General features: G+C 27.5%; 1 protein-coding gene across 1 annotated transcript in view; it reads right to left on the bottom strand.

The window, feature by feature from the left end:
* Positions 1–19,930, bottom strand: part of LOC122852150 (Kruppel-like factor 2) — a 106,372-nt gene extending 86,442 nt beyond the window's left edge. The window contains exon 1 of the mRNA XM_044151769.1: positions 19,370–19,930. Within this exon, the coding sequence (XP_044007704.1) occupies positions 19,370–19,381 (12 nt within the window). The 5' untranslated portion in view covers positions 19,382–19,930. The remainder of the gene's footprint in view (positions 1–19,369) is intronic.
* Between the last annotated feature and the right edge of the window lie 6,408 nt (positions 19,931–26,338).

The raw sequence follows: 26,338 nt of genomic DNA, 5'->3' as shown, positions 1-26,338 counted from the left end.
ATTTGTTACGCATGGTAGAAAAATTCAGTCAGTCCGACTTGTTGCCCGACATAACCTGTAAAGGCAGGCGGTGCTCACAAATTTTTACCAGGGTAGTATTTACAAAATTAATAGATTTTTTTGAGAACCGACTGTATAAGAGTACACTCCGACTGTATACTCTTATAATTATATTATAATGATAAAGGAAAAATTAAATATGCCACTATAGTGACTTGACTAACTGTAGCTATTATTGTATTATTTGAAGTAATATATGCTTATACAGGTTAAGTCGAACAATGAGTCGGAATGAGGTCGGGTCGAATTTTTCTACCTGCAGGAACAGTATACCTATTTTATTTTCAAAAAAAGGGCTAAAAGAGCTAGATCTTTGGCATGAGTTATTACGATGCCCTATTTTGACTCAGCTTTGCGGAAAAATAAATGAAAATTTTATTCAAAATTAGTAATAACTGTTAGTAGCTGCGGTTGCAGTTTCAACCATTATATATACTAACGGAGATAAATGTGGCTGAGAAACAATGTAGCTAAGAAAAAAATGTGGCTTTCTCTCAGCCCTTGGCTACATTTCTGTCCTCGGCTGTACTCATCTTGATCTGATACGAGTCTAGGCTTAATAGTTTCGCGGTTTGATCTTTTTTTTTTCTTTCAATGTATACAGATGAGCGTAGCGAAAAATAAAAATACTTATATACCCAAAATGTTTCTAGGTTAATTATCATATTTAATTCGACAATATCATTTTTTAATTCATTTGAATGTCCTGTGAATTAATTGCACAGGTTAAACATCATACAGTAGATTTAAAAAATTTCAATTAGTTAGGTAACATGTTTGTTATCAAGATATCAACATAACAATAAATATATATTATTTTTTTTTTTTTTTCATGTCTAAAAATTGTGAGGATTTATACATAGTTTATATGAAATGAAATCTACAATCTTCATTATATTATGGCGTATAAAATTTGGAAAAAATAAAAAGAAGAGATTAATGGGTGGATCTGTCAGGGGTCAAACCGTGAGGGTCAGACAAAGTTGAGGGAACCAGAGAGACACATACAAGTATCACAAGAGTTCACACAATATAGTATAATAATAATACAAATAAAAATAAATAATAAAAAAAACACACACTCACATAGACACGGTCATTCACTGTTGACACGTCAGAAAGTCATTATGTACTTTTACACCGATTTAGTTTGTCCTTGCACAGCCACGAATGATTCGCAGATTTACCTTCACAGATCATTCTTTTGCCATTATTAAAAAAATTCAACAAAAAATTATTATAACTTGAAATTATGTCCATTTCAAAATGATAAAACGAATTCCTTTTGCGGGTATGTGAACAAAAGTATAAATTATAAAATTACTTTTTTAATGGGCAACATTTCGTCATCATTAATGACTTTATCAGGACTATAACAATTTCAATTTCACAATATGAATTCATATATACAATTGAAATTTTTTGAATAACAAATAATATATCTTGAAATGTTTTTACTGCCTCAATGTAAATTATCCTAAAGAATAACAATTTCAAATAACAGATTGTAACAACTTAACAAAACCCAAATGTTATACCATTGACTCGAAAACTGACTAAGATCAACAGCACTGTATTTTATATCCACCGAAAATAAGTCGCGTGTTATTTAACTTAATTATTTACTATCTTTAAAGATGGTAGCATCGTTAATAGAAAAATAAAAAGTTAACAGCAAGTGAAGTAACGAACTAAGCATTTTCTTCCACTTGCTTGAACATAAATACTAATGAAAAAAAATTTTCTTGTTGGATATACAATTTCATGCAATGATTATGATACTATATGTATATATTTTGTTTTGATAATAATATAACAGTAATAAACTGTTTATCATAACAAACAGTTCAAGTGCAAACTATCTTTGTAAAACCGTGTTTTTTTTTTCGGATCAGGCACGTTATCATCGAGTGTTTGAATCTGTTTTGGAAATTTTCACACTATTATTATCATCAATATCATTATCTTCATGACCACCATGATTAACCAATATTTTTCAAATGATCAAATAAAATTTTAATCTTTAAAAATGCGACTAATAATTCTTTTTTTTTCATTGAAATAAAAGAAAAATAAATTAAATAACAATATATATATAAATATAAATTGTTTTAAAACAAAAATTTATTACAATGGACAACATGTGTGGTTTGCAATGAAGGGTTTTAATGAATAGAAAAAATGAAATTAATATCTTTTTGTACTGTCGTAAAATCCGTGAGATTCATCTCTAATCACCTTACAAGACGCTACCAGTCTGTTGCTTCAACTTTCATGTCTGGCGGCACATTAACATACCTTCATTTATATATATGTATGTATTTATAAATACATATATATGTATAAAGTATGTATGTACATATAAAGTACCGAGTACAGCTACTGTGCATGTTTAGTCGACAACTTTCTGACACATTATGTACCCATCATCATCGTATTAAAACTACATAAAAATTCATAAATGTATTTTTCAACTTTTCTTTCTACTCATGCCAAGATAACCTTGAAAAAATAATTAAACAAATATAAAAAACAACATTGATACTTGTGAATAACCAATAATTTCTACGCAAAACAACGAGCTCTGATAATTATAGGAATCAAAGTTAAAATCTCTGCCTAATGTGGAAATAATGAAAAAAAAAAGAAGACAACATTTTCAACCTTGAAATTTAACTTTTTTCAACTTAAAATATCTGTTGAAAGTTGTCCCATATATACGAGTAGAGGTTAGGGTAGCAAAGTCATGCATGTTTCTTCAATGTAGCGGAACAGGGCCACGAGTGCCACCTTGAGGCAGTTTTAGGGTTAGTGACCGTAAGAAAGAGATAGAATTAGTAAACAGAAATAATTGAATTGAAACAACAGATTTTCAACAGTATATAATAAATTTGTGCGAACGATTTTTGTAAATGATAAAACTGTCAGAAATTTCATGAACATGAAATAATAAATAAATAGAAAGTATAGTAAGTTTGAAGTTTTGCTAAAAACTTTAATTGAGATTCAAACAAAAAGTAAAAGAAATTACTCAATATACATAGAACTTTTACTACGAACCCAATGTGTATAGATTAAAATTTTTGTTTTAAACTGAATGAATAGAATGTAAACGCTTTGAGTCTGAAGAGATATTAAAATCTCATTTTATCATCTTTTCACTAATATTTTAAAAATATAATCATACGGTATACATTGAAGTGGCTAGAAAGAGAATAAAGCTGATGACAATTTGAAAATATCATCTAACAAAAAAGCCTAATACACAAATACATAATTCATGCATTTGTAATTCAAAACAGTATGAGGTGTCGACGCGACACTGCAGTTACCTAGGACAATGCAGTTGCTCATATTGTACAATAATAATCTGTTGTTTTCCGGTACAGATGTAATCCATGGTTGTAAACTGTTGTAAACCATAAATCTATGATAATTCTCCCGAATAAAAAAAATGATTATTTATTCACTCATTATTTATTTAATTCAATCGAATGGCACTTGTTAAAATTTTTTTTTTGAATATATTTTTCAATAAATTCAACAGGCAAAGAAGAAACTGTGGTGGACCATTGTGATTGTCTTTTTCGTATTTTGTTTTCTTTACATATTTTTAGCTGTTGAATTATGCAGGAAATTTTACATTTCGAACATAAGTGAATTTAATACATCTGTAATTTATTACTATATATTCAGCTGGTATTTCGTAAGAGGGTTGTGACAACAAGGGATGAAAAAGGATTGTTTACAAGCCGATGATATGTTCAGTGTCGTCGTCGACTTCTATTGTTTACTTTATATGAATAAATGTCATGTTTGTAGCTTGAACAGTAGTCGCCAATAAAAATACAACAAACTAACGATAGAAAGACACAAGGATCAATTGAAATCTAGCTGTTAATTCATTTAATTATATGTTTTTAAAAATACATAAAATATTAAATGTGTAAATAAATATATATTTTGTCAAATATATAGTATACCTCCACATAGGATACTAATATCTCTCGATACTATATGTATGTCTCTGTAGAAGGGAAAAAGTAATATACAAGTAAGTATCAAGTATCTGATAAAAAATAAAGAATTAATTTTTCGTAATTGGATAGCAAAAGTCTCAATGCAAATCATTGTCAATCTTGATTTTAGTAAGTCAATATTTTTTTTCTATTATTTATTCATGGTTAAGAAAATATGAAAAAAAAAAAAAACTATATATATTGCAATTACTGGGTTGAATATATCCTTGGATAGATGCAAATAATTTCATATTACCATGTAGCGTTGAGTATCAACAAGAATGTCCTTGTCTATGCAAACTACCGTCTCATGACAGTCAATAATCGAGATACTGTTTTTTAGTATACGTTTTATTTCAATGATTTATCGAAATGATTTTCATTTCGAAATTTTAACTTAAGTCAATCTTTTTGAATGCCAATAACCAATGTAATTCTTAATATTAAATCAATTGTTTTTTATTGCGACCAGTCACAGTTAAGAAAATTTAAACTAATGATATATAAAGTTTTAAAAGTTTAAAAAATTTAATCTATTATTCTTCTATCTTATCTATCAAAATATCAAGCATACGAGATCTTATCCTGTTATGTCGCCCTTGAAACCACAGTCATGAAAGTTAAGAATCAATACAGTATATATTCTAGTACAAATGTTTTTTTGAATAATGCTTTCTAGAATCAAGTAAGAACGTACTTTGTGGAAACAAAAGACAAAAAAAGAAAAAACAAAAAACGGGTTGTTCAAGAAGCAATTTGTAGAATGTAAAAGTCTGATGGGAATTTTCAGTTGGAACAAAGTGTACTTATAAGGGAATATAAATAAATGTCAGCTAAAATCGAGGTGAGAATAAAAGAATCATAAAGATGCGCGGTATTGTGCAAAGAGTGTGTTTTAATAATTATCCGATGAGGAAATGTGTTAGGAGGTTAATACACCTATGGCTAATTTGATAATGTTTCAAAAATTCCAATGTCACGTTAAATAAAAATTATTACTCACGATTTTAACAAGCAGTTGTTGTTTAATATTTTTTTCCATTTTATTTGTAAATTTCTTTGTTGATTTTATGACACAACTTTTATGGTGACTCCTTAAATTTTTAGAATAATCAAATGGTATTTTACGTGGATTAAAAATGGTAATTCTAGTTAAATACATTCTTAGAGTTATACAATTTAACAGCGTAATCTCCAAAAAGTATATGTCTAAATTTTTCAAAGTAAATTGTAGCAAAACGACTTGTTAAGTTTTGTCTTATCTTAAAAATTGTTGGAACGTTAATGAAGTCAAGCCGGCAGTATGCTTTTTCACTTACTCAACATTCCATGCATATGTTTCTCCAATCAGATAATAAAATATTTTATTTTTATTTAACATATATATTTTACCAAAACACGTAAACTTTTTCAACTCAATATTAATAATTATTATCATTATTATTTATATAAATTTATGAAAAATTTAAAAAATTTTATACGGCATTTAAATCAACTTGAATTTAAGTAATATTTACAATTCGACTTGTGAGGCATAAAAAATTTAAAAAAAATAAAATGTATATAAAAAATTATAAGCAATTGATCAAAAGTCAAATAATAAATTTAATGATCAAAACTTGTCATCCTAAAATATATAACAAGTATAATTTTCCACATGTGTATATACGTTTTATTTTTTGGCAACTAAAGTTAACGATTTGACATTAAAAAAAAAACGGGATTTAACGAGACAATTATAATAATTTAATCTTTTTCATCGCGTCATGAATTTTTTCATTTTTTATATCATTCTTTATTTAAATGTATATAATGCAAAAGATTCGCGTGCCCTGTTCTTTAAGAATATACATGCACCTGTTTACATGTATTGTATACTTATATATTTTTAAACAATAAAACAGAATAAAGAAAAATAAAAAATTCACGAGTTTTATTGGTTTATTTTTTACACGCATATATGCCTCAATAAATATATGGCTTGTTGGAAATTGTATGATATCAACGAGCCATACACACATACCAATCGTCCTACAATTTATCACGCTAATTTTCGGACAATAGAAAGCACTCTGTGTACACACATACTTAAATAAATACGGCTGTTGTGGTATACAGTAGAGCTTGCATATTGCCTTCTTGCTAATGCACAGTTCATTGCTTCTTGTGGACCGAGTCACAAGTCGTAAATATAAACTGGGGAGCTAATGTACCACAACTTCATGTCCCACCTTACAGAACGACCCCCCATTGGCACGTGAAACCACGACAAATACCAACAACACACCATATTTTTTTATGCATATACACAACCTCATCATTTTATCATTTTTTTTTTCATTTTTTTTTCTTTTGAATTTATAGATTTAGTTAATTTATTTTTTTCGAAAATTATAGACCTATAGATATTATTTTTCTCTTATTTTTTATATGTATTTATGTATATACTATGAATCAATAAAATTATTATCATTTTTTAAAGGATAAAAGACACAAATTTACATTATCAGTAGTGGCACAATAACTCTCTACATATATATACAATATTTTTGGATGTGTACTCTGTTTTAAATTGTTTTTGGATGCTTTATATCCTCTTCACGAAAAATTTTTGACGCCCATCTGATCGATTTGGTCGGCGGCCTTAATATCTCACACTGTAATTATCTTTTTTTTCTCTTCGTGCAAAATTTTATCGTGACGCAAAAAAAAAAGTTTACCACGCCCCATATAGAAATAAATAAAAAAAACGAAAAAAAAATCTATATTGTTACTTTCAAATTCACACTCTGATAAAAACAATATTCATGTATTTTATTTTTTTCAATTTTTAAAATATATATTTAAATTTTTCATAATAGTTTTACTTCAAAGTCGGAGGGGTTGAATAATGTATCAAATTCTTTCAATTATTTATTAATAAATGATGATAATTTTATTCTGCTTAAAGAATTTAAGAAAACTTTTATTAAACTGAGACCATTCGGCCAGAATTTGCGTTTCCTGTCTAGTTTTTGCGCTATTGTATAGTTTTACTAAGTCAAGAAGAGGTTAGGTTGAACGAAAAACGAGTTTTGGATAAGTGCGCAGGTGCTAAACACTCGTGTCGCTATCTAGCGGTTAGAAACGTCTCTAGATTGGTTGGACATCAAATTCCGTTTAATTAGTGCTTTTGGTTCGATAAAAAAACACATTTCATTGTTTAAAGAAATAAAAGCAAAACAAAACTCATGTGAACAGAAGCTGGCAACGCCCCAACGAGAACCACGCGATTCTTGACACATTTACACGTTTTTGTTTTATGTTATCAGATTACGTGACATTACGACCCACGTCATTTCGACTTTGTCATCTCGATCCAAGCATTTCGACTCGTGATATTTTGATTCACGACATTACGACCCTGGCCCATTATTTTCTAACAATCATATACCTTCGCATGTGTGCCTGGTCACTGAATTTAGAACTAAATTTACAGTTTTCCATAATTATTTACAAAAGAAAAACCAATTTGAAACAAAAAAAAAAAAGAGTCGAAATGTCTTGAGTCAAGATATCAACGGTCAAAATGTCGTGAGTCGACAAGTCGGAGTTGCTTGAGTCGTAATGTCGAAGGACCTGTTTTAAAACTTTTTTTGATATTCATTTTTAAGTAATTAGTAATTGCATTACTTTTTTCTATAACTCTTACTCAAATATCCATTTATTTCTGGATCTGAGATCGTTCGACAAGAGACAGTAATAGTTATTGAATTTATACTTTTAGTCTAGATCTGTATATCAGATTTCTATCATATGACTCACAGGTAGTACCATAATTCAGCTAGTAAAACAGTAGGCTTTTATTTCACGCATAATAATTAGCAAGTATTTAAACTCAGTATCTCTATGTATATCGAAATAAATGAATAAATAAAAGTGACATTTAATCGAGTCCAAAATATTTTCACCATGATGCGATTTTAATTTATTTTCTTTTCAAAAGGTCGGGAGTTGCAATAAATATTAAAAAGTCGTGGAATTTTTTCGTAACAAGCGGAAGCAAAAAAAAAAAAAACTATGAATAACACAAAATCAAAGGTTTTGACTGTCTGTTTTGGCGTGAATACCCTTCATACACATATATAAAAACTAAATACTTTGATACGCGACAGTTATCATTTTTTTTAGCAAGAATATTATGGCTTAAACATTTAATTTTTCCTCTGAAATAAATAATAATAAGATGAAACTTTCATCGATTTCATGATGCGATCAATAAATAACCAATTTTTTTTCAATAACGTTGAAAATATTGTGAAATAAAAACTGAAATTAAATTTAAATGAACGCACTTGTATGAAATGTTAATCGTTTTCACAGGCATACGTACATATTACTTTCCAACGCCTTATAAATATAATTTTATTTTCCGTCAAACGATTTCAGAAAAATAAAAAAAATTCACTTAAAAATCAGCCAAAGTTATAATAAAAATAACGTGGTTGGTGGTCAAAAGCTTATAAATACATGCAAAACACGTAATAAGCATGAATGGTTTTTACACACGAGTTAAGTAGCAAGTGCAGTAACAAGTAACTGATATCTACCGAGAATCAACATTCGTGTACACACACGTGCTTACACACACACACACACAATTATATAAAAAGTTTTCGTGTCGTCTCAGAAATCGATAAATTAATATCCATGAGATGAACATGTAAATTACAACAATCCATTTTGACAAGCGCTTGTAATGAGCCTTGATTATTGTAATATTCATACCAAATTAGAAAGCGTGTAGTTAAGTGCACTGAGAAAAAAATATTTCCATGACTGAAGAAAAAAAGTTATTAAATTAAATGCAGAAATATTTTACTTTTTTTGAGAAAATACTTAATTTAAATTTAGTAAAATTTTTCTGTCTATATTTTTTATTTCAATTCGATATAATAAATATTAATTTACAATATAATTTTTGTTATTTAAAGTCCACAATTTAAGTAGAATTTCCCAAGCTTGAACAACTCTACCATGCTTGCGCACCAAGCCTTGGGTTGTCTAGGGTTGTGTCTACCTTGACACAAGCTTGTATCGATTGTTTTTTTCAAGCTTAACACAAGGCTAAAAATACCAACCTCGTGTCATGCTTGTGTTTCCAGGTATAACACAAGCCTCGGTAAAAAAAATTAAATCAAATAGTCGAAAAATAATCAATTATTAACAAAAAAAAAAATAATAAATAAATGACTTGAATTAAATAGATTGATTGTAAAATAAATTACATAATAATGTCAAGTAATTTTTTTAACAAAAAAATAAAAATTTTTTGTTCTATGACGAACACATTAGTTGAATCATGATTAAGGTAGAAAAATTCCTGGAATCTATCGGCTTGTATTTAAGAATTAATCTAAAGTAGTTTTGATTTAATTGAAGAGGATGACCCCCGAGGGAATTATGGAAAAAGGAGATTATCGATCACGTTGTTATTTATACCGACCCTTGTGGTATCCATAATTGGACCACGACACTCACACACACACAGACGAAAATAAATAAATAAATACTACACCAACAAATACATTTACATTGATAGTAATTTTAAAGAAAAAAAGATAGAATGATGTGGAAAAATAAAACGAATAAAGTCTCCAAGACTGATAGGGCAAAGTTAGTATATATACGCATAAGAAACAACTTCACAAGGTAATAAAAATTAATGAAAACCTCTTACTGGTATAATGTTTATACCACTTAAGTCTTTCGATAAAAGTGTAAAGGCATAAACACCCTTTTCGTATCTGGGAGCTCAAAAAAAAATTTTTTTTAACCATTTAATTTATCATCGACACTATTGCAATTAAGTACTAACGTTCTGCACTTGACACACAGTCAAACCACTTGATTTTTAATAATTTATTCACACAAAGCTAACAGCTATTAACATGTTTTTTTTTTCATTCAATAATGAAACTTTTAATCCATTAAAAAGTTTAAATTGAAAGTTTCCAAATATTGACAACGTACCAATAAAAAATTAATTTACTTTGTTACTTTGTTACAAAAAACTTCAGATTCCATATTTCTTAATACTAATTATTCAATATTAATATGAATGAAAATTTTCATATAATTATTTCTCTTTACTCACAATATAAAAAAATATAATTGCAAATAAATTTAAACACAATCAACACTACGCAAATTCATTAAGTTGTGTGAGAAAAGATGAGAATATGGAACGAAACAATTTATCCACTTTATTATCAGTCCCTATATACATAAGAACAACTTCCGCAATTTCAATTACAAAGTTTAATGTTGAATATGCCACCATTTTGTGTACAAAACAATGACTCACTTTAAATATTGAAATTATTGTAACCATCTTTGTAATAACTATGTTTCATTTCCAATATTCAGGAAAAATTATTAAAATTTCTCATGGTTTCTTCAGAATTTAATTGAAATGAATAAATCAAAAAGAGTTTTATGCTTTTTAGTTTTTCTATATACCTTTTTCGTTACTCATCATGATCATGAACTAATTTTTTTGTCACTCAAACTAAAAATTTTTATACCAAGTCCTAAATTTCATGACTTATTATACGACTTTCCTATGCTTCTTGGGATTTTATATTCTGTTAGCATGCAGTAAAAAAATTTATCTCAGGATAAATTATTTTTATGATTCCTTAGATGAGAAATAAAAAAGTTCATTGGCGCATCTATTAATATATATATTATGTGACTTGTATATATGAAAAATGAAAGGAATTAACAAAGATTGAAAAAAAAAAAAAAATAGCCATGTCGTAGCTAGTGACTTGATCAGTAGTCGCAATGAAATAGCAATTAAGTATATATCTTATATGATTTTGCAGTTGAGCGATATCACATTACCGATTGGTATCGGTTGCTTTTACGCGCCTTTCTCGAGTCCCGCGCTTTTATATATATATAATGTAACGAATGTCAAATGGTGATATCCATTAACATCGATCGTCAATAAGGTCAAACACCCGGAGACCGCAATCACATACATATATGCTATATGAAGAAAGACAGTATGGGTGCACATCAAACACGTGACGAATGTTAATTAATGCCAGAGGGATTTAATTATTTTATGTTGTTTTTTTTTTTTCTTCATATACAGCCAAGCACAGTGGCTTGAGGTAATCACGCAGAAACAATCATTGAGTCAACGAGAATAGTTAAAAAATAAATACATAAATAAACATTTGAAGGTACAAACTAAACACGTTAAACTATTATTTTTTATATATATTTATATTGACTAAGTCCTTATTGGGGCGTTATGTTATGTTGCTATGTTGCTCCAACAAGTACACATACAACATGTGCATTTATAACCAAATATACATTTAGAAAAAAAAAACTAAAAAACTGGCGTTATAATCAATCGATCGTTTATATTTTTTTATATAAAATTCCCATCGTCGTAATTCTTTTATTTGCTGTCATTAAATAAATGTAAAAATTAATTTCTCATTAAAAATAATCATAAATTTTAAATATAATCCACTTTTAAAAAATTACATCGTAGTAATATGTTTATTTATGTTTTTTCATTTTTAATATATACCAATAAAATTGTTAAAATAATACTCTCTTTCTCTCTAATGACAGCGTTAAATCTATACTGGATTTTCAAATGTGTGGGACTTATGATTTGAAAATGTATATAATATCTATATTTTTTGCATATTTTATTAAATCTTAAATTATCAGTTTTACAAACAAGTTTTTCAACTTGGCATCAATAATGTTGATTTAAATATTACGTATATATAGATTTTTTTTCTTTTCATTTTTCACACATAAATTTGATTATATTTTTATGATTTTAGATTAGACATATAAAAATTAAAAGCAAAAATTTTTCATCAACAAATTAATCATAGTATTGATCACCGTGTACTTTTTTTGAAATTATTTCATTTCATGAATTATAAATTTTAACATTTGAAAAAAAAATTGAATTGAAAAATGAAATAAAAATTTGATTGATTATAAATCCTGCCTTGAGGTAAAGTGAATGTTATTATTTTATTATTCTCATAAAAAAAAAAATAAAAAAAAAAAGTTTGTCCCCTTTTTATTTCAGCCTATCTTCCATCATCTCATTATTTTCACGCCTTTCACCACACACGATTACAATGATGTTGGTGATGATGATGATGAAGATGATGATGCCCCTCCTTTGAATTGATATTTCTAAAATCGAGTTTAAAGGTCACGATTCTTTTTCTTGTTCTTCGAAAGTTTAAAGGTATAAAAATGGAGAATAATAAATTTGGTTATAATATTATATATGCATTAGTAGTTAGTACATACTTTCAATTATAGTGTTTATTATAACAGGAAAATATTTTGTTATAACGCATCTGTATATCGAATTGTCAGGAGGATATTTTTCTTGAATAAAAAATACTTCTCAATTGTTAAATGAGTGCGCAAAATAGATGATTCCTGCATGAGTTTGAAGATGTGTCATGTTATGATATAATATCTGTGATTTTTTTGAAAAATACTTCTATTTATACAAAGTAATACAAAGTTTTGAAGACCAGGTATTACTTTTTAATTATAATGAATAACGTTTGGCAAGTTTCGCATATTTATTCAAGAAATTCACTAAAGAAAACTGACTAAAAACATGTATTTAACGTCGTTATATACATGCGTGGCAAAGTATATAAGATGTGTATACGGTCTGCTAGTTTATATAGTGAGATACATATACACATATATAGATGTAGTGCTGTGTGCCGGATATGGTTTGCCGGAAATAAGGGGACCCCTGTCGTCGTTGTCGACACGCTCCATGCTCTCTTCATTACGATGATCTGCAGCAGTGTAAATCTTAATCGAACGTATAATACAAGATTCACAACATCCTATATTGCTCAGAAAATTCAACTTTCTCTCCTCTCAAAACAAAATAATAATAATATAAAAAAAATACTTAAATTTTTGTATAGATAAAACTAAAATTGTATCTTTCAATATTGGAATTGGCCAAAAAAAAAATTATTAAATAAATGATTGTCAACCAGATAATCAATAATTTGAAATTAACCGTCTTTTTTTTTACTCAACGGATTTACAAATAATACCTGGTAAGGTTTGTTGGAGTCTGTGGTTCGCGGTACGATTGGAAATTATAAATTTTCAATAGTCCAGCTAAGACCGAATTAAATTATATCATTTGGTAATAGGGTCACCATAGAGACCTTAAAGGGATTTGAACTCGGACTTTTCAATGCAAACGTGACGACGCTATCATATTGACCATACATAAGTATAAATAAAAAGTCTTTTACAAGCATAGAATACTATTCAAAAAATAAAAACAGGAAATGATCCCACATGTCAAAATCTTGCATCAAGCCTAGTGAAATTAATAAACACAAGATTGACACTGGATGTGAAATTCCAGAACAGGACTTGATGGAGGTAAAAATATACAAAAGATGAATTAATTCGATGGTTTTATCTTGATCAATTCCTGATCCGGATCCGGGCTCTCTGATCAGGGCTTGATCAAGATAAAAGTATCAAATTAATACATTTTTTGATACTGTTACCTTGATCAAGTCCTGATCCAGATTGAATCAGGCTAACTTTATCAAAGAAGTGATAAGGCAATCCTGATCCTGGTTGGATAATGACAGAGATACTTGAAGAAGAACAGCTTTACAATTTCCTGATCAGGATGTGAAAGAGATACCTGACAGCCTTACATATCCTGATCCGAAACTGATCAGTGTTCAGGCTAGCCTAAACAAATTTCCACTCGGAAAATTACTAAAGATTGTGCTATGACTCAAAAAATAGGCTTGACACAAATTTGGTATTTTGAATCCTGTGCTAAGCTTGATGAAACACATTGGCACAAACTTGACACAAGCCTGGGTTCTCAAAGTTTGTGTTATGGCTACATAAAATGACTGTGTCAAGCTAGACTCAACTTTGAGCTATCAAGGTTCAGTGTACAAGCAAGAAAAAATGAGCTGTTGAATGATATTGAAAGAAAGAAAAAATGATGACGTCATAAACCCCTGACCTAAAAAACATATTAACCAGTAGGCTCTTACAAGCATCTCCACTGATGTTATAAGCCAAACTTGCCGCAAAAGTCTACCAGGTTTCTCGATAATTTTTTCATCAAAATACAAAACAAAAAATACTCTTTGATAATTAGATTCTGCAAACATAACTATTCATTTACATCAAACTAGAGTAATTTAATTGTAACAGTATAAACTGAGCAATTTTAAATTCTTAAACGTTTTAAGTCTCCAGAAATCTTGAGCCAAAAAAAATATTAACAAAACATCTGCGATATATGTATATGTATATACCAGTTGCAATGTTAGACAAATATAGCAAATACATAATGTTTTCGTTGCACACGATTACAACGCGTGGAACATAAACTGCGCAGTTGAACGACAGAGGCACGCCTTTCTTGTATGTCGCACGATATGTCACATGGTTATATAGCCCACGTATAATACGTTTAGCATACATATATATAAATGCATACCACACATATCATATCGGGTGTCTGATGCACTTTAAACTCAACTCAGCGTAGTCAAGAATAAAAAAAAAAAAAAACAAATAAATAAATATATAAGAGAGTAAAAAAAAAAAACTATGATGACAGCAATTTTTTTTTTCACAATCGGTCAACAGCAAGTTTCTTCAACTGTTTTTACAAATTGTCTGTCACCATATAATAATCATCAAAATATTATCATTTCGACAGCATGACTTGGCATAAAAACAAGTGACCTTCGAGTAAAATTAATTTTTTATTTTTCTCATTATTTCATTTGAGATAATTTCCTCATTTTTTTTTTTCCTTTCAAATAGGTTTAATAATTATTTTAAATATTTTCATAATAAAACAAAATTTGCTCAAGTTTATTGGAGTCGAGTACATATGATTGTGCGTGTGTGTGTATATATATATATGTTTGAACGGGTTTTCCCACATATCCACGTGAACGCGTCTGTCCTGAACCAAGTTGAAGGTGAATGGCGGGCGTGGCGTGTGGCGGCGGCGGCGGTGTCTCGCGTGAGTTAGGTAGGTTAGTTGGTGGAGGTGGATAAAACACTGGAACGAGTGAAGGAGCAAGCAGGAGGTGGGATTCAACCAAGCATCCTGCTGCAATCATGATCATCGTCTTTTTTTTTTTTTTCTATAAGTTAAAATCCCAGCCAGTCCATCAGCTTATACAACAACGAACTCGATTTTTTTTTTTAGCCAATTGTATTTTTTTTTTTTTATTATCAGTTCTTTGTCTTTCCCGTGCAGTTAACCGGAAAGGCATTGTTGACCTTGAGGTAATTTTACAATATTTCCTTGTATTTCAATAGATAATCGCATGCAACGTATATGTACAATTTTTTTATTTATGAATTTTGATTATTTTATAAAGAACGTTTCTTTTTTGTCTTGCAGTACTGAAAGGCTTCGTTTGTACTATACAAAAGACTTTTGAAAAATTGGAGTCAATCGCAAACTATCTATTTGGGTAGATAATATAAGTCTACTAAATTCGGAGCATTTATTATTTTGATGATGTACTAGTCTTCTAAATTTTAAATTACTGTAATGAATTCATACAGTTTTTCTAATAACTCAATAAACTAAAAATTATTATTTTTTTATTTATTCAACTCCAATATTTCTATTTTAAATCAATATTAGGATTTAAAGCATGTCATTTTTATTTATCGCATTGAAAGTAAAACTTACACTGGCAAATAAAATTGACAATGATTTCTAAATATAAAATACGATAAAAAAAACTAAATAAACATTTAAATATTATTTGATTAAATGAGCAAGCAGTTGACCGGAGCCTTATGATTCGATCCTATTCTTCTCTTAAAAAATACATGTATTTATTTTCATTATTCATTGGATTTGTTTGAGACACATAACACCCGCATGTAGTTATTTGATCAGATAATAGTAATTATGATGGTATATAATTGCTGGCAGAAAAATAGTTTTAATTAATTATATATTAACAATATATGAATAGTGTTATTAATACGACAAAATGATCGACATTTTACACTCAACACAACAACAATGAAAATAAAACGCAACAAAAAAAATATATAAACGGAAACGACTAATGAAGATGACATTTTATATGAAAATTATTAAATAAACATCAAGATATCGTTATACTCAATAATATAAAATAATTTCAATTTTGAAAATATAGAAAATAAAAATTTTTTCATTTCTATTAAATCTAAGAATTTTTACAGAGGTGTATTCCCCATTGATTGAACATATTTTATGTGAAAGTTTTTCAACTTTCTGAAAATAAAAAAATTGAAAATAATACGCAATGCTCATAAATTAAATTTTGAGATTTTAAAATCAATTTTAACTTTATATGTTAAACAAAAATAAAGAGAGAAAATTTTACATATAAATTTTCATTTTGCCTCAAAATTCTTAATATAAAAAAAAATTAGATGTAATTCTGTTATCGAGTATATATGATGACCCAAATATAAATTTAATCTTTCGTAAATGGATCATTGAAATCGTCAACCTGATTCGGTGTTTCTCTACTGTTTTTATCCATATTTTCACACACAAAACAAATAAAAATCCAATAAATTTATAAATTCAATTTATAAATATGTAATTTAAAACTCACATTGAAAATTAGATTAAAAAATAATAAAAATTAATCATAAAAATAAAAAAAAAGAACATCATAAAATATTAAATTTAAATAATAAGATAATTTTATGATTGTAAAAACCTTGAGTTAGTATGACTTTTAAAAGCCAACAATAAATATCGAATAAAATAAACGATCATGTTACTGTTTTTTTATTTTGGTGATTTCTTTGTGAGTATACATATACATGCCTAAATTTGTGTTGAATAATTTTATATACCAACATTGTATAAGATATATACAGGGTGTCCAAAAATAGGAAATGCATTAAAACAACTAAAATCAATATTAATAAATTGATGTTGTAAAACTGAATAGATTTTAATTTTTTTTAGATATTATATTATAAGTTTTACTTGGGATGGCAGCACGTGATTAAGTAGTAATTATATTAATTAAATGACCGACCATTTAGTATTACTAGAATTATTACTTCTACAATTACTTCTAATGTTATATTGAAATCATTTTTTCTGTTAATGATTGTAAGAAATATTTAAAATAAGATTAGGAGCCGATACTGGTACAGAGGTGGCTGACTATGCGGAGTAATATTACAAATGCGTCATGTGTTTTTCATGAGGCAATACAACATCAGGCCATAGCTTTTTCTAGGAAAACAAACATAAACAAAATCTCAACTGCTGGGCCTGTTGGACCCACTACTTGCTCTGGCCTCTGGGTCGCCACTCGTCTGGGTGTGATCTCACTAAGCATATCGATCCCGATTCATCTTGATTTAATTGTGTCAACCGATTTATTATAATTGATAAATAATACTTATTAAAATATAAAACTTGATTGAATTTATATCTTACATCATATTACGTTATTTAATTGTTGGCATACACTGAAATTACTTGACTCTTGTATTCGACAGTTAAGTTATTACGTTAAAACTTGCATTGCCAAGCAAACAATCCTCGTTGTTGATCGGCCGACTTGATTAATATGACCAGCAAATTGATTGATGACGAGACAATCATATTAATTCATAAATGAAATCAATTGATTTGATTGAAATTCAAAAATATTTTTATTTACAGAATATATTTGATGAAACAGCATCACCAATTTGAATATTTAAAAACCCTTTCAAATCAAGGAACTTTTGTTGAAAAAATTTGTTGATTAGATCTCTATTTTAGCTGCAATTAGATTTTTATTTTAGAGCACCCTGTATATAGTTATATACACCGACGGAAGTCAAGTGGCAATGAATGCGGTTTGAGATTTTACGAGTAAGTGGATTGCTGACATGATATTTATTGGCAATATTCGTGGATAATATTGGCACTTATCCAACCGCAACAACGGCCAAGACCCATTCAATTGACGTTACCAAAAAAAAAAATTGTATAAGTATACTCCGAGGAATATGGGACATAAAAATGTCGTGAAAAGAGACTGAAAATTATTTTGGTATATTATAACAAGTTAAGATCGAGTCAATAACTAACACACCCTGAGGTTATAAAAATGACAATTATCAAACAAGCTTCGAACCCAAACGAAAATTGTTTTCAACATTACGATAACATGATACATGCATAAAAATACCATATAATATATGTATATATACCAACTGAAACCTCACAGGCGTGATAAAAAAAAAAAAAAAAAAAAAATATGTGTTTTTTTAAATCTTTATCTCTCACATCGATTTAAACTAATAACAGTAATTTTTACTACTTGACTGTGTAAACATAAAGCAAAAAGTTGTAAATCAATATTTAATTAAAATATGCATTATTTATATAAATCAACAATATAAAAATTTTCTTTTGTTGTCATATAAATATTTATAATAAAATCAGTAGCTTCACTGATCTTATTATTTAATATCAATAATACAACACGATACTTAATACACGTTTTACTGATTTATTACTTATAGTTTATTTCAACAAGTTATGTCTTGCAAACTTGTTTATAAAACCATGACATATTTGATCCCATTGACAAGCTTGTTTCAATCCATTCCTAATCAGATTTAACAAGTAATACAGCTATCTCAATTGATTTTCATGATATATATTTTATTTATTTACAACTGATATTATAAACATCATCAAATTATATATATTTTTCAAATAAATAATAGATTATACTTGTTACTTAAGATTTTCAACTAAAAAACACAGTTATTTTCTATTGTCAAAAAACAAAAAAAAAACTTGAAGTTATAAATAGTTAAAATAAATAACTTTTTTTAATCTTTTTTTAATATTATAAAACTCATATTAAATTGTGTTATGAAAGGTCGTCAACACTTCCAAATAAATATTAGTCACGACTGACACGCTTTTTTATGATATCGTCAAATGACCAGAGGCACTTTGCCTGTGGATATAAATACATTTTCTTTTTTTTTTTTTCTGTTATCGCTCTCTGATGGAACAGTGTCGTTAACGTTAAAAATTTTTTATCCAGATCAAGGTTAGTATTATTTTTTTATGTAATGTATATTTTATTTTTATAAAAATAAAATATAGCTAGTTTTTTTTTATTATTGAAAATATTAAAATTGATATAATATAAATAATCACTCACCATGAAAACCATGAACCTTGATTGCAGATTGGCGGTTCCAATGTAATTCAGTGTTCACTAGCCTTATCCAACGGCTACTTACGTGTATATGCACTTGATTCTGACTGAATGTTTTTTTTTTGTTATAATTTGATGTTTATTTTACTTTAGTAACTTTTATTTTATATTTGATGATTTATTCGAACATGTTTAGCTTTTTGGGTGTTGGCTTTAAATTCACTTTATACACAAAGTCAGAATCAATCGACTGGTTGTTTAAAATCGTTACGGTTGCGAGCACGAGTAGCGTTCAATGTCCGACCGGTTAAATTCAAGAGAACGTACAACCATTCAATTATAAATCACTTTTTTTTTTTTATTCCTTCACTTTTATCAATTCAAGTTATACTATTATTTATTTTATTCATTTGAGTTATTTATCCAAATATATATATTTATGTTAACGTAAATGATGTCCTATAATATTTCAACTATTTTTTTCTCAAATATATATTAAATATTATTTGTTTTATTTATTAACTGGCAGCAAGTAGAAGGCATAGAAAAGCTCAACTTGAAAATCTGAAAAATAAAAAAAATAATTATTAACAGTTTGTTATTATCATTGTCATTTATAGATTTGTAAAACGTTTTGTAAAACCAATTAAATTTTCTATTTAACTTAATGACACGATATACTGACGTAGTTGTTTTTTTTTTTTACCTATTCATTCTGTTTCCTCAAATAGAATGTTTTTTATTTTATTTCAGTGTTGATTTAACCACGCAAGCTGTTGTATGTCCAGCATGGAGCCACTGTACGTACCAAAGTTGTATTTTGCAATAATAAAATATATACGCATACAGATGAAAGCAGGAATTCTCAACGTGTCGCTGGTTTACTACATTAACTATATTTATCATCACAGTGACAAACGTTTTATTGTAATTTTTCCCTAATTTTATATTCTATCAAATTTAATTTTTATCATTTAAATAAATACGAAAAAATAATGTAGTATATATTTAAATTAATTATTATTTTAAGTATGTATAAACAATCGGAATAATTGTTTAAAAAATACGCATTATTCTGATATATATTGATATATATCTTGGTCATTGAATTAACCAAATAAATATCGGTGAATGGGTTGTTGTAGAATTCGATTTAAAAATACCAAGTCAATTTCATCATACTAATCAAATCGGTTGCAGTTATATATACACACATACGCACCTGTGTTTAAGGTTCAATTGCAAAACGCATTGAGTAGAAAAAGAATAAAAAAAAACTTATATTTCAAAATGAAAATGTTAATCAATTATTTATTATTTATTTATCTTTTTTTCTTTCAACTTTTAAGAGAGCTCTAAAAATATTATTGACAATCGTATATTAATATTTTGATAACTAAAATTAGAGAGAACATATGTGATATATTTACGATCAAGTGAGAGACGTGACAAATCGAATGATTTAAAGAAATAAACGGGTGCATCATGGGCCCGGCGCGACTGCAGTGACCGCGCCCTGTCAACTGCGCGCGCTCCGATTACATATTATTTTTTTTTTTTTCCGTTTAAAAAAATTTTTTTTCTTCAAGTTAAATACCACAGTAATACCATTGCAAAATTGAACAATTTATTTCCAATGATTTTTAGAAAAAAAAAAAACAAAGCTTATAAATTAAAAGTAATAAAAAATAATAATGATGATGATAAATATACAATTACAACAAAGAGTTTTGATAACACCAATAAATATACTTGTATTTTTTCAAATATATTGAAATATACAAAAAGAATTACACGGGGAATAACTGTGATGTAAATAGCTTAAAAAAACAAATAGTAGTCTCGTGGGTGTCTACATGACCTATTTACAATCAAAGTAGTAAAACTCAATCCTTTTTCCTTAGCTACAAATATATGTAAATAATATATTTTTTTGAATTGAAATAAAGTATTATATTTCTACAATTAAATTATTATTAATTGGATTAATAATAAATAAATAAAAACTTTATTTTTTATGTAAAATATAAAACAACAATATTTCTTACGCATGAATTAATCAAAATTGAATAGCCACACCCAAAATTGTTAATAATAAAAATAAAAAAAAAAGTAAGGGGCCTCGTGACAGTTTAAAAAAGCAAGCACGTATTAAATAATAATAATAATATGATATAGTTGGTATGAATATAACTCAACAACTCTTATCATTCAAACCTATAACAACCGGAGATTGCACTTTGGCGCATTGCGACCTAGGAAACAATCATCCAGCCTACTTGATACAATAAGCGCCGGGTTATATATATGAAACGACGTTATTATATACAACAACGACAGAGGGTCTATATACCGAGATAAATGCTACAGCTACTGTTGCCTAACAAATCAACCTCAAATGATTTTATACAAATAACGTTATCAAGTTTATTGTTGTTGTATGTACTAATAATATTTTCTTGATTTTATTTATCAACAAAATTTATGTAAACTATTTATCATCGTCACTTGATATTTTCTTTTTTATTTGCCATATGCTGCTGCAAAAAATATACACATGATAGAAAGCTATATGTACTACTACATGGGTGATTCTTCAGAAAGACTCATTTCACATGTCATTGCTTTTTATGTTTATTTTATGTTTTTTTTTTTTCTATCATTTTTCCCTCTGGCATGTCATCAGCACTTTTATACTTTTTTGGAAGAGCAAACAATTTTCAATATTAATAAAATAAAATAATAAATATAATACAGTATGAAAAACCAAGAAAATATCAAGACTGTTGGCAGTCTAGTTACATGTTCAATCTAAAAAAATAAAACCGACACGATTTAAATTTTGATAGAAACAGTTCCATAATAGATATAATATTTGTAAAGTTGGATTTGTTATCAGATTTCTAATGATCATAGTCTAAACATTAAAATGACATTTTCTTTCACTTTGTATATACAAAAGTGAAAGAAAAAATGTCGTCTTCACATGTTAAAACTTCAAATGATCAAAAGACAAAAAATAACTGTAAACAACTTTTTAAAATATAATCCAATCACGTTCCAATTCACAGAGGTGTTTTTTTTTTAATTGTTGTATACTCTAAAATATCAATTTTTCTGTTTGAAAAAGAAAAAAAATAATTAGTTGATTTTTGAGCCGGTCTAATGTATATAATAACATCTCGATAATGTCACAAAGCGTGACACTATCATAAATTACAATGCGAGTATTAAATACAGTAAAAATAATGAAATCACACACGGCATCAACAGCAGAATAAGTGTGTGGGCTGTTTTTATAACGTTAGACGCAAGTCGCGTGCTACACGAATACGTTTTATTCGAGTTGGGCCGGTTACGCCCTGATTAATAGCTCAATCATTACATGTGCGCTTCATCTTTCACTAACGTACTACGACGACGATGATTTTTCATCGATAAGTTAACCATATCTCTTTTATAATAACCACAGATACAATCAGATCATCTTAAAGTTCAAGAAAAAGTTTAAATAAATATTATAAAAATTTTACATCACGCTAATAAAGCAGGTTTTTTTTTTTTATTTCTTACTAAAAACTTTCATATGAAATTCAGGTTTAAAAGAACGAATGAAAATTAAAATTCAAGTTATTAAATTTAAAGTTAATTATTCAAAGTTGATTTATAAATGTACGTTTTATATTTTTTTTATCATTTTTATGTAAACCGTGCATTTATATACATACTGAATATAAAAATGACAATCAGATGATTTAGTGAAACGATTATATTAAATTCAGTGGTTATCGACTTTTGGTCAAAGTTAAATTTAAATCAATCAGTCGATGTACATTCTGTCGTCAATTTTTTATTCATTTAAATGTACAACTGATGACAGCATGTAGACATTTAGAAAAAAAGTTTAAAATGTTATTTACTCGACCAAATAGCCAAGGTAATTTTTTTTTGTTTTTTTTTGGTTGAACTTTTTAAGAGTGGAAATCGATAACAGTATCAAGGTCAAGTAATTCAATGAAATACATGAAAAAAAAAATGATCAAGACTTTTTTTATAATTATATGTCGAGAACTATTTGGTTAGTTAATATTACTAAATATTTAATTGACAACGAAATCTTTGCAGTCATATATATATTAATTAAATTGAAACTGATTTTTTTCAGTAAATATTAGTAAACATAAATTTCGTCAACACAAAAAATTTAAATAACGCTTAATAGTTTTATCAAAAGTCTTATTTCCAGAGCTGGACAAGATTACAATTTTTCGTAGTAAAAAAATTTTATAAATGTTTCTAAAAGATTTTTTCTATGTAAAAAATGATGGTGCAACTGAAAAGAATTATTTTATGACTCAAAAAGTTTTCAAGATACATCAAAAGCTTCAATAGTACTAACTCTTAAATTTTTTTGTTTCGTAAAAGTTAATGTTAACATCATTTAAAATTGACCCGATTAACATTTAAAAAAAGAACATATATGATTATATCATATTGTATTGAGAATCAAAAGAACTGTATTTAAAATTTTAATACTTTTTTACTTAATTAATTTAGAGTTAAATATTTTAGTTATAATTTTATCAAATAATTATCTCCAACTACGAAAAGACTGATATGGAATTAATGTGTCTAGCTATGCGTCAGATAAATGTTACGATATGAAGACAGTAAGACACTGACGAAGCCGCATAAATAATCCTATAAAATGTGTCTCTTTTAGTGTCAACAATCCGACAGGTATAACAAGGTGAGTAGATAGAAAGATGAAAATAATGCCAACGGCTAAATATATATAAATATACATAGCACCAACATACTATGTTTCTCAACAGTTTCATGTTTTATCCCTTGAAGAGTTTAATATATCAATAATAATAATATTTAGCTGACTTTTAACCAAACAATAAAATTAACACTACCTGATATAACTTTTTCTGTTTTTATCTTAAATATAAAATTGCTTTTAAAATTTATTTAGCTCGTCTAGAAAAAAAAAAAAAAATGAATAACCAAAACTTTTAAAAATAAGAAAATTCAAGTTGAAAAAGAATAAACAATTTTTTTACTTTATTGAGTCAACAAAATAAATGATAAAATATATATTTTGCATCGAATCATTTCCGATGTTCTGATTTTTTGAATGTTAAAAAGTAAATTAGACATTATTTATAGGTTAGAATTGAAACTTAAAATTTTTTCATATGTTAAATTTGACATTTTTTAGATGTCAATAATTTGAAAAATGTTAAATTTCAATTCTAACCTAAAAATAACGTCAAATTTAATATTTAGAAAATTTTAAAATCAATTTTAACATTTTTTTTTTTTTTTTTGTGAATGAATGTTTTGAAAACATAATAATAATGATTGTTTACTTAAATTATATTTTGAATTAATTCATCTAGTTTACAAAGAAAAAATAAAAATTCAATCAATTTTATATTAAAATAATATTATTTAACTTACATGATTTCAACTATGATGATCACCAACAAAAACGAATAACAAAAAACAGTTGAGCAATTCTTGTTTTTTGTTTTCCAAACTATCACATTATTTTTCTTTTTAATATACTGTTTTTACGTTGTTTCAACGTATTGTTTAATATTTCATAAAGTCCACATAAAGTCACGTTAAACCAAATATTCCATATAAAAAAAAAGACGCAAATAAAAAATTCATTAATCACACACGTAAATATGAGTAAAATTTTGGAGTAGGCCTAAAGAGTTTCACTAAAAAAACCGCAGTGTTATGATTTACAAGAAACGAAAAAACAATGTGTTTGCGACAAATCTCGAAAATGTCTTCCACTTTTATGTGTCAGTCAACGATAAATCAACTACTGTTATTAAAAAAAAAATATAAAGAAAAAAAAACCCAAACACTCTTGAGTGAAACACAAATTAACTATACTCACAGTACAATAATAATGTCACACGCAAATATGTGAATAGTTATTTTTTTATTTTCTATATTAATCACATGAGATACAGTATTAACCAGCCACCATTTTTTTTTTTGTCATTAGTATGTCATTTATGATTTTCAACTTGCGCGAGAAACAAATCAAGATCAATGACCGTTTATCAAAACTCACAACATTTTTTTTATTTTAAACCCATTTACCACTGTTCGGAGTATATGAAACACAAAAAATTAAAAGAAAAAAAAAACTATTAGCATATTATAGTGCATGTCAGACGTAAAGACTTGTTTACACGTAATATTAATAAATAAAAAAATTGACTATTTATTTATATATTAACTGCCACAAAAAAACAATAATAAATTGAAGAAAAATCAAACCAATTGATCAGCTGATCGCGGCGGTGGCGGCAGTAGCACGCGTGCTGCTATGGCAACAGCCGGCGGTGACTCGCGGTGGTTTGTCTCAACTTGCGGGGTATCAAGTAACGATTCACGTAACGCATACAACGTAGCTGTATAAACTCATGATATTACACTAGCTCGTATATTTAGTATATAAAATAATATAAAATAAACTCAAAACATTTTTTTATTTCTTTCTTTTCTTCAAAATTTATTTATGAAAAAAAAAAAAAAAAAAAACAAAACTACTCACATTAGTCACTGTGCCTCTGTTATTTTTTTATTTTGTTTTACACCGAAATACTAACAATCCCGGGTTGTTAAAATTTTTTTACAATATTAAATAATCAACTTAGTTATTAAATTGAATTCACGTCACTAATAACTATTCAATTGTTAACTGGGAAATGTTTAAAATGAAAATAATAATGTTTTTTTAGTTTATATAAATTAATTAAAATTTTAACCAGGAGCTACATGCGCAACAACATCCGCTAAGTTGGGCAGTCGGGCGTGCACTGACTGTGACTGAGTTGCGTGTTTCGCGTTATAGCGAACGTCTCTGTCTGACTATGTATGTGGACTCCCTACTGCTATATTCATTATTTAGTAAGTCGTCGAAGCTCTCGCGCACGC

Source organism: Aphidius gifuensis, linkage group LG3 (assembly GCF_014905175.1).
Source record: "Aphidius gifuensis isolate YNYX2018 linkage group LG3, ASM1490517v1, whole genome shotgun sequence".
In the NCBI taxonomy this organism is placed as follows: domain Eukaryota; kingdom Metazoa; phylum Arthropoda; class Insecta; order Hymenoptera; family Braconidae; genus Aphidius; species Aphidius gifuensis.
Note: the sequence above shows the minus strand (reverse complement) of the source record. Positions and strands in the feature narration are given on the sequence as shown.